This window comes from Emys orbicularis, chromosome 2, assembly GCF_028017835.1.
Source record: "Emys orbicularis isolate rEmyOrb1 chromosome 2, rEmyOrb1.hap1, whole genome shotgun sequence".
Taxonomy (NCBI): domain Eukaryota; kingdom Metazoa; phylum Chordata; order Testudines; family Emydidae; genus Emys; species Emys orbicularis.
Window position 1 is genome coordinate 190,565,390 of NC_088684.1, and position 14,208 is coordinate 190,579,597.

Genomic DNA, 14,208 nt, shown 5'->3' on the forward strand with positions numbered 1-14,208 from the left:
CAGGCTTGTTTAGATTCAAAGTTGGCTGATGTCATCCTTTCACTGGCTCCATGTCTTCAGGGTTTGGTTATGGTTACACCTTCAGCTTCTGAATACGCAGTATGCTTAATGAACATGCAACACACATCTAATTGTCTTTGTTCTCTTGTGGCAGGAAAACCTTAGATAACTTTAAAGGTTAGTTTTAACTTCCTTTTTATCCAGGTGTTTCTGAGAGAAGTTCAACAGGAACTGAAATTCTTTTTTTAAAAGTCCAAACACTCTTGTTCTTTTGCATAGAAGTTTTTTAGTTCTCCAAATAGGCTCTTAAAGTTAAATAAATTCTTAGATTTTTGCTTAAATAGTTACGAAAAATCATCAACTTCTTTAATAACAATTTTTGCAGGGATGCTTCTTCTTGTCTTCCTGAGTTGGGTGAGGGAATTGCTGCTTGAGTATGCCAGATAGTTTGCTAAATAATCCCCATTAATATAAATATTTTATACTTACATCAGTAATCAATTTAACAAGGTCATTGGATTCCATGATAGTACAAAAAGCATTTTACTGTTTACATAGCAATGATTTTAGGAATTACCTTTCACCAGGGCTTGCCATCTCAACATTTAAGAAATAAACAAAGGTTTTCTACAAAATATTTCTCAAGTATAAATGTTTTTCTTAAAGCTTCAAGGAGCAAGATTTTAGAATGACTGTGAAATAATTCTCTTTACTACCAACTTTTTCGCTTCTGATAATACATCCCTATACGTGACTTCTTTTTGCTGTTAACATCCTCTTGAAGTCAGGACCTAACTCTTTTGCAAGGTCTGTTGTTTGAGATAAACTATTTCTTTTCCAACTGACATTTTAGACAACAGATGTGTCCTGTTCTGTGATAAGATACTCTGGTTTAGATGCCTTGTAGGCCAAATAGCGTTTACCAGTTGCAGTATACAATTTGCAATTAAAAACTGCTATCAGATATTCTATACCAAGCACCAAGCACAACAACCAAGCTTACATCCATTTTTCAAAACATCGCATGTAAGATATTAGTATAAAAAAATAAAGCAAAATAGGAATTAAAATAGCATTTCAGAGTTAGTATAAATATCCCTAGGGGTAATAAAAGTGGTTTTCTGTCCCTGGACACTTGAGGAGTTTGTCACGTTGACAGTCAACAGAATTCCTAGGAGTTTCCTTAGCTTGGACATTTCATATAATTAAATAAATAAAAAATATATGCGTGTGAGGAACTTTTCTACAAGCACCATATGCATGAAAATAGTGATAACTATCTCCTAAGGTTCAGTAAATGTACAGGCAAGTTTGTAATGACCTAACATTAGAAGAGTAAATTTATAATAATTTTATCAAAGTCACTTTTGCATCAGTAGTGAATTCCTCTATCACACATGCACATATGGGGAACTGCAGCTTTTCAGTCCATTCTCTGTGCCCTGATTGCATTAAGCTCTCATTTTCCAAATCAGAACTCATTGATTTGAATGCTTTCCAAATTATCTATCCCGTTAATCTTTAAGAACAATTCTCTGTAAATTACAGTACAGAATTTGTAAGTGAATACAAAACAGGCTGTACTAGATAAATGTACTCCAGGATGTGCATGTTGTTTCTTGTATCCTGGACTGTTCCTGAATACAAAATGTGTATCTGATTTGTGCAGATCAGGGATACTCAGACCTCAGTGGCTAAATCACACTGTTTTAATATTATGTGCTGCAAAAGAGCCACAGGAGACTCATTAAATGCTACATCTACACCAGTGATTCTCGGACTGAGGCTTGTGAGCTGCAAGTGTCTCTTTAATGACCACTAGCACAGTTCTGTCTCCAGTTACTTTTTACTGAATTTTGATCAGCTAACTGTCCAGGCATGGAATAAATTGAAGCCATTATTTAAGATTAAAAGCCATGTGGAAGGCATGGTCAAATACTGATTCTCAAATAAGAACATGTATTATAGTCTATCATATTTTTCTACAGTCGTAGCTACACATGAATGTAACCTTTGTCATGCATGATGAGTAACATAGTTACAGTTCAATGTCTCCTTTTTGTACGTGAGATTGAAGTACAGTACCACTGTTACTTCCTGTTGAAATAACTTAATTATGTACATTTAGATACAGTAACACTAACGTTAAAGTCAAAACTGAACTGGAAAGCTTAAAATCAGTATGTTTATTCCCAAAAGAGTCCAAATGTATACTATCTATTTTATTATTTTCTGTGATCTCTAAAGGGTATTTTGGTGGGAGGAGGTAGAAGAATACTACTGCCAGCTCCTTTCCCCTCAATTCTGTGAGAACTTCACTTATCAGAGGCATACTTCCATTCCAGCTCAGCCTCGCTCATTCCACACATAAAATTGCATCATACCCCCTGTGCAGTTTGGAGCTATGTAGGCACAAAGCCAGTAGAACATTTGCAACCTCTTAAGAGAACTCATTACATGGGTTCATGCACTAAGTATGCTCTAAAAATCCCTGTGAGTTAGACAAATCATAGCAAGACCACTGAAAGCCACATATGGACCTATGGTATATCTCCCTGCCAAATTTTTAATCTCTTAACACCAACCACTGAAGGGTTAGAGCTATTATTTTTAAGTCCCATTATTAAAAAAGGGGTGGCAGGGGAGATGAAAGTGTGCATTCTCTCTTCTCAAATAACTGAATCAATTAATCAATTTCACTCAACTTTTAAAAATAATTTGCTCTGAGTGATGAATCTGCCAACTTTCACCCTCAAAAGTTTTGAGTAGCTGAAAGTGATCTTTTTAGAATTGAATCAGCTGTACAAACTTTATAGGCATCACTGTGTTCTCTGCCTAAAATTATAGCAAAATCCGCTTTGACTGGGGAATCCAAGGGATCAGCAAAAACTGACTGTGGGCTTCTCTCTAAAAGATGAATAACACAGTAGTGGGAGCCTTTGAGCTATTCTGAAGTGGTGGCTGATGAACAGGAGTTGCTAAGCAGAGCTGATCTGCATGTGCATATGTATGGTTTATATTTGGGTGTGTGGATAAAGCTATTCATGGGTATTTAGTTTATATATGTGGAGGTGATATCTTTGTGATAAACTTACCATGCACGTTTGGCTGCCTCATCTGCCCCGTGCTCATTATTACGTAATCTAGTTTGCCCGAGGACTATTTCTAATACCGAAGTAAGCATACAGTATCCGCTCCAGTGCGAGTGGCATTACAATAGTTGCTATAAAGAGATGCAGTTGAATGTTTCTTTTCCTTCCATCTACAGTATGGAATGCTACTGTACCAGAACTACAGAATTCCCCAGCAGAGAAAAACCGTGCTTCCCCACTTCTCCACTCCAGTTGTAAGTACTGAAGTTACTTTTAAATAGCTTGCCAGTCCTCCATCCTTGTGTAACAGTTTTGCAGTGGCTTACGTGATAATTCATACTTCTCTGAATTAGAAAGCTTTGCACTGTTCAATGGTGTTCATTAAATGTCTTCCCAGATGAGACTCTATTCCTTTATTAATACACCCAAGCATCCTATTTGTTTTAACTGCTGCTGTGCGCTGAGAAGAAGCCACCAATGAGCTATCCACAACAATCCCCCAAAGAGGGTCCTATAATTTTTAGGGTCTGCTCCTGCGTGCATAGAAATGGACTTAAATGGAAATAAGCTTTAGCCCTCAAAGTCCATAAGTCCAAACTTCAATTATGTTTGCCTGTATGAGAGGTAAACATCACCATCAATAATGATGCTCAATCTCCAAACACTTCCAAATCCATCTGGAGTTTTTTTCCCCCAAAACAAATGGAGTTACTTCTTATTCCTAACTGCAGTTGCATGAATGTGACTGGTTGTTAGGAGCCTTGTCCAGGAGCAGTTTTTATTAATTCCACAAGTAAATAGGGAATGTGAGAAAGTACCTGCTCCATTTTCCCTCTTTTTGATAGCTGTATTTTAGGATTCATATTTCTTTTCTCTGTACAAGTGAATTCCCCGTAAGTCAAAGTAACTGAAAGAGGGAAGAGTTTTTGTACTTTCACTGCTTTGTACTATGCCTGTGTGGGGTTTTTTTGTTGTTGTTGGGTTTTTTAATTAGAAACATATATATCTGATTCTTTGATCATGTATACTTCCTGGGGCAGCTTGGTGACAGTGCTGTGCTCCAGAAAGTATTAGAGTTACAGTCCAAAGTCAGCGCCCTCATTCTCCTAGCTGTAAGAAGAGCAGCACCTCATCTGTCTGGTGGGAGCAGTGGAGTTAGCTCACTATGAAAGGAGCTAGAACATGGGGGTTTTGTGGGGTAGGGGAAAAGATGGGCAGTTTTGGCACCCAGCCTTTTTGGGGACAACATTAAAACAAATTCCATATAATGATAGTACTGTGAATTTCTTTGAATCAAGGATTTAAACTGGTTTGTATTTTCTATACCATTAACTGTAAAAGAATATTCTTGAAATCAACGAAAGATCTGGAAGCAAAACTGTTTTCTTAAATTGTAACTTTCCTGGGTTTTGAAACAAGTGAAAATTCCTTTTCAGAGAAGTGTATCTGAAAACTCACTAGTAGCAATGGATTTTTCGGGACAAATAGGAAGAGTTATTGAAAATCCTGCTGAAGCACAGAGTGCCGCTTTGGAAGAAGGCCATGCTTGGAGGGTAATGATCTTCTCTTCGTATTTAACAAGTGCCCATTGAGAGCTGGAACACGCAGTGCGCTATGAAGCTAATGCAGTGATGGTCACAGTATAGCTTAGCACGGACTTGAAACATTCACGCTGCAAGCATGCAGATATGAAAGAGTCAATTTCCATCTTGAGTGTAACTGTCACATTCACAACAACCTTCTACCACTGCTTCTCTGTCCCCCTAGTGTCCAGAGGAAGGTTGAGGGGGAAAGCAGACCCACCAGAACTTTACTGCCAGTTTGCAAAGCCAGTCTCTGAGGAGGAATATGTCAAATTAAATGCTTCCCCACATGGAAGAGGCTGGGGCTGTGACTAATGGCTTGCTCCCAGTAAGTTTAACTGCAGAATATACAAGAGGCAGGACCTCTTGGAATGAAAACTGATGTAACTTGTTTATAGTGTCATGTGGACAGACAGCTGCAGTACAAGTTTTCCCACACACTCGTCCGCTAGGGAATAGAAGTTATTACCTGAAGCACTAGTAGGTGCTCGCTGTATGGGAGACAGACTCATCTTGCTTCATTGAATACATAGTGTGTTGACTGGGCAGAAGCATATTGATAGGTCTTTTTTTTCCTTTCTACATGTTGAGTTTTCATTAATTAAAACCCAGCTTCTATTTTAAGTCAACAGAAGTGGGCCTCTGCTTGTAGACTAGCCCCCCTCCCCTCAGAGCTGCATTTCTCTTTCTCTTCATTGCATTAAACTTCCCTGCCCCAGTTTCTTGTATATTAAATCTGTACTGCATGTGTTCTAATTCTCTCAAGTCAAGGTTTCAGACTGGATTTAATGCTAACTAATTTCTTCTGCAGAAACGCAGCACAAGAATGAACATCTTAGGTAGCCAAAGTCCACTCCATCCTTCCACACTGAGCACAGGTAAATTTGTATTACATAGTAGCAGAGACCTCTTCGGGACAAAGCAAATGAATGTTTAATGTAGAAATGGAGCCCAAAGCTGTGAAAATCAGATCCTGATTTCAGACACCCTAAAAGTTTTAAATTTTAAGGTGAAATTCTGTTCTATCGCTAATGACAGGATAACTAAAAATTTAATGCAATGTAAAAGCCAGCAAGTGTAAACATTTTTAAGTCAGGAGACTAAGAATTAGTCTTCCATAGGAGGAGGGACTTCTCCTTTTAAAGGGGCACTCAAATTTGATTACAATTCTAAATTTTTCAATCTAAATTTCGTACAAATCTAGACCCATAAATATTTGCACAGTTTGGATCAAATCCAACAGTCAGATACTTCTTTCAGCATGATCAATGCCCTGTATTATACTATTATGCTCTGTGAATAGTAACAAATACGATTTTAAAATTACATCATCGTTAATTATTACTATACAAACAAAAAATTGGTTGCTCATAAACATGACTATTTTTTTCAAGTTGAATGTCGTGTTAAGATTGTAATCTTAGGGCTTGGCTACACTTACGCGGTAGTTCGGCGGCTGGCAATCGAACTTCCGGGTTCGATTTATCGCGTCTTGTCTGGACGCGATAAATCGAACCCAGAAGTGCTCACCGTCGACTCCGGTAATCCTGCTCGGCGAGAGCAGTACGCGGAGTCGACGGGGGAGCCTGCCTGCCGCGTCTGGACCGCGGTAAGTTCGAACTAAGGTACGTCGACTTCAGCTACGTTATTCACGTAGCTGAAGTTGCGTACCTTAGTTCGAATTGGGGGGTTAGTGTAGACCAGGCCTTAATGGTGCACTAGTATCTTGCATTTAATCTCCTTGGGTTTTTAAAGGGGAAGTTCATACTCCTTAATGTTGGCTTTATATAAGATTTAAAGTTTACTTCATTCATATAGGTGAGGGTGCAGGATGAGGGGAGTTTTCACCTTTGTTACTATTGTTCAAACATATTAGAATGCTAAAACCTTAGCAGATGCCCTCTGTCTCATACGGAATAACTTTTCAATTAGGAATACATTTTAAAGTATTTTAAAATCCCATATAGAGGACTAGGTATCTTTGTCCAGTCACTTCTAAATTTGTGGTATCTCTAATTTGGAAGGATGAAAGGGAGGTGTTTTTCACTCTATAACTCAAATGGCTGAAGGTGTTAAACTTTCCTTGCCTGGTCTCAACCTGGATGTGATATATCAAGAAGTTTTACCTCCAGGGAGAATTTTTTTCCGGAATTTGTGGAACTCGGCGCTATAACAAAATTGCATATGTTGTATCTATAAACAATAAAATTCCTTGATTTAAAGCACATGCAAATGGTATCTCAGGTCTGTCATTGGACACCTCAGACTTTGCTGGAATCTTTGAAGAGATTTCAGTCTTTAACAAATCTTCAATACCTTCAACAATATACACATTTCTTTTAAAAGTTTTGATACATAATTTTCTAGATAGAAATATTTATTATACATCTTGATGCTATTAACCATTTCCCCCTTCTCTCCCCCATCCCTGCTCAGTTATCCATAGGACACAGCACTGGTTTCATGGCAGAATCTCTAGGGAAGAGTCCCACAGGATTATTAAACAGCAAGGGCTTGTGGATGGGTAAGTATTTATTATTATCCCTCAGTATCATAGAGATTTTTTAAAAAACAAATAGTCTTTACAATGTACAGGATCTTTATGCAGAAAAGGAGAAAGCAACTGTCTAAAATTTCACTCCCTGAGCCACCAATTTCACCCCCTGACCATGAACAAAGATTGTAGGTTTGGATAGTCAGGAGTTGGTTAAACCCTCTGCAGTACTCCAGCATTGTAAATGCTCAAAAGTACTCAATCTCCCTTGACTTTCCTTAAAATTCTCTGTGCCTAAGAGTGCTGTTTTCTGGAGGTCACTCATCATGATGTCTTGTTCCCGTAACGTGTCTTTGAGCTGTTCATTCATACCTTCTGGGGGTCACTCCAAGTGCTCCAGTGATCACTGAAATTGACCGTGTACTAGTTTTTCATAATCATTCCACTTCCTGGCAAAGTTCTTCATGCTTCACCATCTTCTGTTCATGTTCCTTTTCTATGTTCTGTCTGCTGGTATGGCAACATCAGTTAACAAAGTCTTGTTGGTTGTCTTTTCTACAACAACTATGTCCGCTGTGTTTGCCTGCACCGTTCGGTCTGTGGCAATTGTCCGGTCCCATAAAATCTTAGCCTCTTTCATTCTCTAGAGCAGGGGTGGGGAACCTCCAGCCTGCATGCTGGATCCAGCCCCCTGCTTAATTTCATCCAGACCGTGGCAAGTCTTCACCCCGCGGGCCGGAAGCCCTGAGCCTCAGTGCCCTCCACGGGGCTGGAGCCGTGACCGCCGGCTTGCCCCACTGCGGGGGAAGCTAGAATGCCAAGCCGATCGGTCGGCTGTCCCTGCAGCCCTGGCTAGGTGCAGCGGCGATCAGGAAAGCTCTGAGTCCACGTGCGCCTACCCCCACCCTCAGGCGCTGCCCCTGCAGCTCCCATTGGCCGGGAACCATGGCCAATGGGAGCTGCGGGGGGTGGCGCCTGCAGACGCACCGCTAGCAGCACACACCACACAGAGCCGCCTGGCCACATTGTGGCCACTTCTGGGAGCGGTGCGGGGCCAGGGTGGGAGGGATCCTGCCTTAGACCGCTGCACTGCCGACTGGGAGCTGCCTGAGGTAAGCGGTGCCCGGTCGGAGCCCGGAACCCTCACCCCCTCCTGCACTCCTACCCCCGGCCCGAGTCCTGAGCCCCCTCCTGTACCCCAACCCACTCCCAGAGAATGCACACCCACCCCGAATCCACTGCCCAAGATCGGAACCCCCTCCTGCACCTTGACTCCCTCCCAGAGCCTGCACCCCCTACCCTGAGCTCCCTGCCCCAGCCATGAGCCCCCTCCTGCACCCCAACCCCCTGCCCCATACCTGAGCGCGCTCCCGCACTCCAAACCCTCAGCCTGGAGCCCCCTCCCTCACCCTGAGCCCCTCATTTCTGGCACCACCCAGGGCCCTACCTTCTGTTCTAGTGAGTACTCACCATGGAAGCTAGGTTAGGATTCATTTGTGGTGGGGCAGCTAATGGTGGCTCAGGTCCCCAGGGTGCCATATTGCCCAGATACCTCGGGCTCTACGTTACAGGGATTTAGGAATGTAATGCTTCCCTGCTAGTCACATTCTTGACCAAAGCACCATACAGTGTTACCATAAGGAAAGAGGTGAAGGTCTTTTTTATAGCTCAGATATGTCCCAGAAAGTCAAGAGTATGCTCAGCTGATGTTTCTGGCACTTGCTCGTCTCTTCTTGAAGCATCAGGGCTGTACAGGGGTCCTGTTATAGAAGTATTATTGACTCTCAGCTCCATAGATACAATCATAATCCAAGGAGAGAGGAGTACTCTGACATGAGTGTTTTTCAGCAGTGGCGTAACTCCCTTGCCTGCAGAAATGCAATGAACAGATGGGACAGTGATCACTGCAGTGCAGGTGTGTGGCGCTGAAGTTTATTTCAGCGGTCACAAGAAGTTAGAATGTGTTCTTTTTGTCCCTGGAACTCTAGACAGTTCTTGCAGCTCAACCCTGGAAAACATTGCTCCTGGCATACTGGTTACTTAGAAGGCCTGCCCAGAAATACACTTGACTTCCTCACAAGCTGAGTGGCAACTGTCACGTTTCGAGTGTATTACCTAAGGTGTTCTCTCATTTCCTTTTGTATGAAGAGGTTTTCCTTTTGTCTACTTCGTGGGGAATGCTAAGTGAAGGAGAATTCTTGGAGTAGATGCCTAAAGTTTTGGAGCTCTTTTCTCCTCCAAGTACACAATTCACCATTTGGCTGGGTTGGCTGGCTACCTAATTTGAGGGTCACATGAAAGAAATGGGGGTCACATTAGAAATGACGTCAATGAAGTACACTAATGCAATGTGAGTGTAAACCTTTGCAGCCACCCCTGCCTCCCAGAGTACATTTTCAGCTAATTTTACGGAAGAAAAATGCTCTTACGGGTGCTTGCATATGTTCTCCACCTCTTTGTAGCATGGAAGCTGCAAATGTGTAGTCACTGTTAAGAGAGTTCTTTGCATTGTTTCTGAGTAATTATACCTGTTCATCTAAAAGCTACTGCTATCACAGTGCCATTTCTCTTGCTAGCGTAGGATACTGGAGAAGAGAGGTAGTTTCTTCATCTCTTTTTGTCTCCAAATCATCCTATAGGAGCCCAAACAAGAATATTTTCTTCATGAGCTTAGTTATTGGCAATGGAAAGCCCAATTACAGAGCCAGCAAACCCCATAGAGTATGTAGGTGAAGTAACATAATCACATTTCTTTTGCCCTGTCTCTGCTTGTTGCTAGCGTTGCATGAACCTGGGTTGGTAAGAACTCGAAGAGAGCAAATTACTATGTAAGAAATTGCCCTTTAACACCACTGAAGGAGGAGGAGAAAGAGAGTACAAAATGACAAAAGATCTGATTTTAGAGCAAATGAGTCACATTATTCAAGTTTGTACTAAAAGAAAATGGTCTTTCCTAGGCTATTTCTCCTCCGGGACAGCCAGAGTAATCCAAAGGCATTTGTGCTTACACTGTGTCATCATCAAAAAATCAAGCATTTCCAAATCTTACCGGTAAGTGTTGACCAAATAGTTTTCTCATTCTATTTGTTCTTCATAAAACCTTTGTCAGTGTATATAGAGGACTATTTATGGACATAAATTACTAGTGCAATAAAATATAATGACAGTGTTCAGAAACAGAACTCTTTTTTGGCATTTTTCAGTCTGTCTAAAAATATCCTTTTGGTCATCGCTTTGCCTGCTAGCATAAACATCAGAATCAAGGCGTAGAACTGATGAAAAGAACTATGATCTCTGCAGCTGATTAAAACCACAAGAATTGGTTACCTTTATCTCCATTGCACTCTTTTGATGGCAAGAAGGCTAATACTAGAATATTTGTGGAAAGGGATTTTTGTTTCTTTTTTTGCTTTTATGATTACCTGAGGAATTAGGGGCCTGAATTTGTAAGTTAAAACTGAAGTTTCTCAAAAAATAAATGCCCTCTAGCCAAAACACATTCTAAACCCTTGAATGGGACTAGTATATCTACACAATCAGCCTAAAATGTTTAGATCAAATGATTTTCAAGTCGCTCTTAACCTACAGGACCCTAGTATTCTTCTCTGGCCTTGGCTACACTTGCACGTTATACCGCAATAAAGCCTCTCAGAGCGCTCTACCTTACTCCCCGTCCACACTGGCAAGACATGTAGAGTGCTCTGACTCCCTGGCTGGAGCGCTACTGGTACTCCCCCTCCCCGAGAGGATTAACAGCTGTTGCGTATTGGGTGAGACGCTTCAGTGCCAGTGTAAATTAGAAGTAACGTTACAACCGTCCCATAATCCCCTTAACTGAAGTGGCCTCTCTTGTCTTTGTTGTGAACTTGAAGTGCCCTTTCAAAGCTCCGTTTCGGAGTGCCGGCTGCTTATCTGGTCTGAGGAAAAAAACAAACAGCTAATGTTTGCTTTGAGTGAGTGAGAGAGAGGCGGGGGGGGGGGGAGGGGTCTGAACTTACAAAACAGCATGCTGGCACACTCTCAGCACCCCAAAACCCACTCTGTCTCCCCCCACACTCCCTGTCACACTCCACCCCCATTTGAAAAGCACGTTGCAGCCACTTGAACGCTAGGATAGTTGCCCATAATGCACTGCTCCCAATGCAGCTGCAAGTGCTGCAAATGTGGCCACACCAGTGCGCTTTCAGCACTCCGTGTGGACAGACTGGAGCGCTTTCCGTAGTGCGCTCTCCGAAGGCTGGTTTAACGTAAAGCGCTCTACAGCTGCAAGTGTAGCCAAGCCCTGTGTCTCCCAAATACAGTAATCAGCTAACAATTATTTGAGTAGGGCTTTTGCGTTTTACTTAATGGAGAGGCGGACAGTTGACTGAAAACCTGTAGAGAATTTATCACACCTTTCAAGTCCCCTGGCCATCCACTCTCATAAGAACTTTTCTAGCTGGGATTAAGGAACGTTTCTTTCAGTGGAGTTGTGGGTGCTTAGCACCTGTGGCAGTTGGACCATTAGTAGTTGTTTGAGCCCTCAGAAACTGAGGCACCAAAAGCCTGTCAACACTTCTTTGACAGTGTTTGAGTCACGGATGGAAATGCAGAACTTGTTTCCCGGTAACTGGGGTTCTTCTGGAAGGTCTGGTTTAGTTTAGTACAGCAAAATATGTGCTTTTAAGAGATGTTTCCCAGCTGGAGTCTACACTGTGAACTGAAGGTGTAATTTCCAGCTCGAGGAGACATACTCGCACTATTTCTGATCAAACTAGTGTGTTAACAGTAAAAGTGTAGCTGCTGGGGGGAAGAGAGGAACTAGCTTCCCTGAGTGTGTACCTGAATATGTACTCATGGTGACATGAGCAGTTGGTGGGGCAAGCCACCCTGAGTATATGCCAATGAAAGACCATAGGTGCGTACTTGGGCTGCTAGTTCCTCACACTGCCATGGCTATATGTCTGTTTTTAGCTCTCTAGCTCAGAGCTATTGCAGGTATGTCTCTGAACTGGAGGTGTAATTTCCAACTTGAGAAGTGTAGACATACTCTAAGGTGGTGGAAAGTGCCAGGAAACTCTGTAAATGTTTGGTCTCTGCAGTCATTCGGTTACAATTCCACACCTCTCCAGTGAGTGAAAAAAACAAATAAAAGCCCTACCTCAATACTTGTTGTAAGCTGGTTAGGACTTTTACTGGAGCTGTTTGTGCAGGCGAAGCAGGAACTTGGTACTTATGAATCTCTAAGGACACTTCAGGCTATGGGGCCAAATTACCTTAGATGAGACTGGTATAGTGACAGTGACTTTAAGAACAATATTTCTATTTTGAGACCTATTAAGTTTTTAACTTAACCAAAATGGATAAGGGGTTTTGTGCATCACAGGCTCCTAAATGACAAGCTGTAATTTGTGCTTATTTTTTCTTACATGAGATCATACCTAGAATCTTAACTTATTGCCATACTTGGGTATTCTAATATGCTGCCTAATTTGGAAAGGACTTCTTATTTCCCTAGTGTGAGGATGATGGACAGATATTTTTCAGCCTCGATGATGGGAATACCAAATTCTCTGACCTAATTCAGCTTGTTGAATTCTACCAACTAAACAAAGGAGTCTTGCCCTGCAAACTCAAACACCACTGCATCCGAGTGGCCTTATGACCTTCCATCTGACACTCACTGAAGACTGGATTTGCTGGAAGACTGGATTTGCTAGAAGAACAATTGTAAGAGAATGTTGACACTGGGGAATTGGCAGATGTGTAAGTTGGTTTAAAAATATTATGCACCTTGGGACTCTGAAAGCGATGGATTCAACTGGTGCCAACAGACCAAGATTTACTGGTTTGTCCAACACCTAAGAGTGAGTGCTGCTGAGTGTCCCAGCATCCCAAAAATTTGGCGGGAGGGTATGTAAAATCATAATCAAATCTTGAAACAAAACTGGAATCTATCTTGGCTGGGCCACTTAACAGAAACAAGTGATGAAGAGAAATCTTTGAAAAGAACTCTTGCCCTGGGATAATCTTGACAATTAAGACTAGTGTGTTAACTTTTTGTATTGATCACTTTTTTTTTTTTGCACTCCTATTTGTTTCGGATATTGTATGCAGCCTATATTAGGAGCTGATGTGGCTTTTAAATTCATGCAAGAGTTGGGTATTAATCTAAACCCTAAAATGTATGAAATGCTTCAGCCTAAAAGGATCTAGAAGAAAACCCAGAAGAGTGTGTGTGCGTGTGTCACAAAACATCTCTGGATACTTGAGGTTCTCTCCTCTTTGAAGAAGCAGTGTGAATACAATTCTAAAAGAACATACCGCCATATGTACTCTTAAAACTGTTAACTTTTAGCATAATGGCTGTAGTATGTTTGTGGCATATTAGTGGTACCCAGTCATGCAAAGACTGTATTAGTCAGACTCTATGCACAAATGTTTGAACCTTTTTTACTTACTGATGGTGGTGGTTTGGGTTTTTCAGCCTGTTGATTTTGTTGAGGAAATTTACTATTCCTAAATGAAATTGTATGACAACACTTGGATTTGGAACCAGCTGTTTTTGTGTGGGAAAAGTACTTACACTGATAGTCTACTTATTATGACAAAAGATCAGTGTTTTTAGCTTTATATCTCCTTGAATTTTCAGACTGTTTCAAAGAGCTGTCTTTCCAGATAGTCTACTTACAGTAACAATGATATGTAGCAAAGCTCTTTTAGGGTATAGGGCTTTAAAAGAACTTGTACCCCTTTTGCTTTTGGTAGGGTCATGAAAGTTTACATGATGAGGAACGTGCAAACTGGGTTTGGAAATCCATTTAACTATGACTGGCATTTTTTAATTTACTGCTGGCAACATCCATTTGACAACTGGTATTTGTGACAGACACAATAATGCATACCAGTATCTATTGTAAACTAGTATATATCCTGCCTTAGTGCTGGTTCATCATCAGAGCTACTTTATTGTTAATATTTAAATCAGTTATTTAATGTTTACACAATAACACTTTCCCTTCTGTTGATAAACCAGTATTGAAGCTAGGTAAGTACAAGT

The 14,208-nt window shown here is 41.3% G+C and overlaps 1 protein-coding gene across 3 annotated transcripts in view; it reads left to right on the top strand.

Annotated features, from left to right (window-relative positions):
• GRB10 (growth factor receptor bound protein 10) overlaps window positions 1–12,813 on the top strand; it is a 144,350-nt gene extending 131,537 nt beyond the window's left edge. For all 3 annotated transcript variants that reach the window (XM_065398997.1, XM_065398998.1, XM_065398999.1), the window contains 6 exons: window positions 3,269–3,346; window positions 4,529–4,645; window positions 5,487–5,553; window positions 7,112–7,199; window positions 10,127–10,220; window positions 12,667–12,813. In XM_065398997.1, coding sequence (XP_065255069.1) covers window positions 3,269–3,346; window positions 4,529–4,645; window positions 5,487–5,553; window positions 7,112–7,199; window positions 10,127–10,220; window positions 12,667–12,813 — 591 coding nt within the window. The remainder of the gene's footprint in view (window positions 1–3,268; window positions 3,347–4,528; window positions 4,646–5,486; window positions 5,554–7,111; window positions 7,200–10,126; window positions 10,221–12,666) is intronic.
• Window positions 12,814–14,208: the final 1,395 nt, after the last annotated feature.